We start from the raw sequence: 2,939 nt of genomic DNA on the forward strand, positions 1-2,939 counted from the left end.
GAGGTCCGGGCCCTAGGCCCTGGGTCGGTGGTGGCCAACCTTTGGCACCCGTGCTGCAAGCCGGCTGTCCGTTATCACTGAAAGCTCCCAAAGGTTCACCGTCGCTGCCCTTGACCCTCACAGTTGGAGCCCTGGGAGGGAGGAAAGGCCCTGTGCCTCCCAGAAAGGACCCAGGGGCCCTGCATTGTGACCGCCTCATCCACTCTATGACATCATCCTCTCCCCCACCCACTCCCCTCTGGCCAACTACTCTGCGAGCCACCATCAGTCTGGACCCCGAAGGCCCCAGAAACTCTGTTCTCTCCGGCCCGCTGCCGATCTTCCGCCTCCGCCAGCCAGAGGCACCATGAAATTGGAATTCACCGAGAAAAACTACAACAGCTTTGTGCTCCAGAGCCTGAACAGACAGAGGAAACGAAGAGAGTACTGGGACATGGCCCTCACCGTGGACCACCACGTCTTCTTTGCACATCGCAACGTGCTGGCTGCTGTCTCTCCGCTGGTGAAGAGCCTCGTGCCCAGCAACGACGTGACGAGCACCGATGAGCTCTTCATCTCCATTGAGCCCAGCTACCTGAGCCCGGCCGCGGTGGAGCAGCTCCTGGACTACTTCTACAGCGGCAAGGTGGTGATCTCGGAGCAGAACGTGGAGGAGCTGCTGCGGGGCGCCCAGTACTTCAACACACCGCACCTCCGAGTCCACTGCAACGACTTCCTCATTAAGTCCATCCGCCGGGCCAACTGCTTGCGCTACCTCTTCCTGGCTGAGCTGTTTGAGCTCAAAGAGGTGTCGGACCTGGCCTACTCCGGCATCCGGGACAACTTCCACTACTGGGCCAGTGCCGAGGGCTCCCCGCACTTCATGCACTGCCCGCCGGTCATCTTCGGCCGCCTGCTGCGCGATGAGAACCTCCACGTGCTCAACGAGGACCAGGCGCTCAGCGCGCTCATCAGCTGGGTGCACTTCCGGAAGGAGGAGCGGGAGAAGTACTTCAAGAAGTTCTTCAACTACATCAGTCTCAACGCTGTCACCAACAAGACGCTGACGTTGGCCAGGAACAAGCTCGTGGGCATGGAGGGCAGCTCGTGCCACGTCATGCTGATCGAGAGCGTCCTGGTGGACCGCAAGCAAGAGCGGCCCTGCAGCCTGCTGGCCTACCAGCGCAAAGGGTCCCTGCTCGACTCGGTGGTCATCCTCGGGGGCCAGAAGGCCCAGGGCAAGTTCAACGACGGCATGTTTGCCTACATCATCCAGGAGAACCTGTGGTTGAAGCTCTCCGAGATGCCCTACCGGGCAGCGGCGCTCAGCGCCACCTCTGCCGGCCGCTACATCTACGTCTCCGGCGGCACCACGGAGCAGATCTCAGGGCTGAAGACGGCCTGGCGGTATGACATGGATGACAACTCCTGGACCAACTTGCCCGACCTGCCCATCGGGCTGGTCTTCCACACCATGGCGACCTGCGGGGGCAAGGTGTACTCGGTGGGCGGCAGCATCGCCCCAAGGCGCTACGTCTCTAACATCTATCGCTACGACGAGCACAAGGAGGCCTGGTGCCTGGCAGGGAAGATGAGCATCCCCATGGATGGCACGGCTGTGATCACCAAGGGTGACCGGAGCCTGTATATCGTCACTGGGCGCTGCTTGGTGAAAGGCTACATCTCCAGGGTCGGGGTAGTCGACTGCTTCGACACCAGCACCGGGGAGGTGGTCCAGTGTATCACCTTCCCCATTGAGTTCAACCACCGGCCCTTGCTCTCCTTCCAGCAGGACAACATCCTCTGCGTGCACAGCCACCGGCAGAGCGTGGAAATCAACCTGCAGAAGATAAAGGCCAACAAGACCACCACCTCGGTGCCCCTCTTGCCCAACGACTGTCCCCTGGATGTGTCCCATGCCATATGCTCCATTGGAGACGACAAGGTGTTTGTATGTGGAGGCGTCACCACGGCCAGCAATGTTCAGACCAAGGACTACACCATCAATCCAAATGCCTACCTGCTGGACCAAAAGACCGGCGAGTGGCAGACCCTGGCCTCTCCCCCGGAGGCGCTGGACTGTCCCGCCTGCTGTCTAGCCAAGCTACCCTGCAAGATTCTTCAAAGGATGTAAACAACTTTTGAAGTAGGAGGATAAGTAAATGCATTATTATTCACAGTTTCATGAGAGAAAGAGGAAGGTGACCTTCTGCTTCCTTCTTAATCTTCCGGGCTCTGCTTGGCCCCCAAGGTGCAGTTCTTGGGCCAGGGCTGCTGCACTTGGGTGGAAACTCAGGGCTAGCGGCTCCCTGGCGGTGTCCAACCGAGGCCGGGCTGGAGTCTTTGGCGGGTGGGACTGACAGGCCTCTGGGCACTGGTTCCCAGTGGGTGGAAATCAGAGCTACTCTGTCAATGGAGAGAGAGAGGTCCAAACTGATGCTGGAAGGAAGGATCCCCGATAGCGTGGTGTGGATGTGGCTCCCAGGCGCTGCCCAATGTGAGATCTGCAAAGTCCCTGGTTCTGTGGAGGTGTAGATTCAGGGGTCAGGCGTCCTGGTTCCGCACCTCATTAGTTCTGTCCCTCACTGGGTGATCCTCTAGGAGTCATTTAACATCTCCCTGCTTCAGTTTCTGTTTGTTTAAAAAAGACTTAATAAGTGGGCTGACTTCACAGTGTAAAGGTGACGTTTAAATGAATTAATTCAAGCAAAATGTTTAGGACAGTCCCTGGCTTGTTCTAAAGTGCTACAGATGAACTTTTTTCTAGGATTGAAAAAGGAGGGCCAGGGATTTAGCTCAGTGGTTCTGCTGCCTGCCTCACACACAAGCGCAAGGACCAGAGTTCGATCCCTGGTACCAAAAAAAAAAAAAAAAAAAAAAAAACTCCAGTGTACATATTTTGCATTACAGCCCAGCTTTGTGTAACCACACACACTGTATATAGCCCACTGAGACTGGTG

General features: G+C 57.3%; 1 protein-coding gene across 1 annotated transcript; it reads left to right on the plus strand.

Moving 5' to 3' along the window:
* The first annotated feature begins 258 nt into the window (after positions 1-258).
* Positions 259-2,113, plus strand: LOC104858918 (calicin). The gene has a single exon (XM_010619373.3). It carries the CDS (start codon positions 347-349, stop codon positions 2,111-2,113), a length of 1,767 nt encoding a protein of 588 aa, XP_010617675.1. The 5' UTR covers positions 259-346.
* Positions 2,114-2,939: the final 826 nt, after the last annotated feature.

Source organism: Fukomys damarensis, unplaced genomic scaffold (genome assembly GCF_012274545.1).
Source record: "Fukomys damarensis isolate Sample0158 unplaced genomic scaffold, DMR_v1.0_HiC HiC_scaffold_36, whole genome shotgun sequence".
Lineage (NCBI taxonomy): Eukaryota > Metazoa > Chordata > Mammalia > Rodentia > Bathyergidae > Fukomys > Fukomys damarensis.

What these genes read in the sequence shown, in the direction of transcription:
- LOC104858918 (XM_010619373.3), top strand. Translation starts at nt 347, where the DNA reads ATGAAATTGGAATTCACCGAGAAAAACTACAACAGCTTTGTGCTCCAG.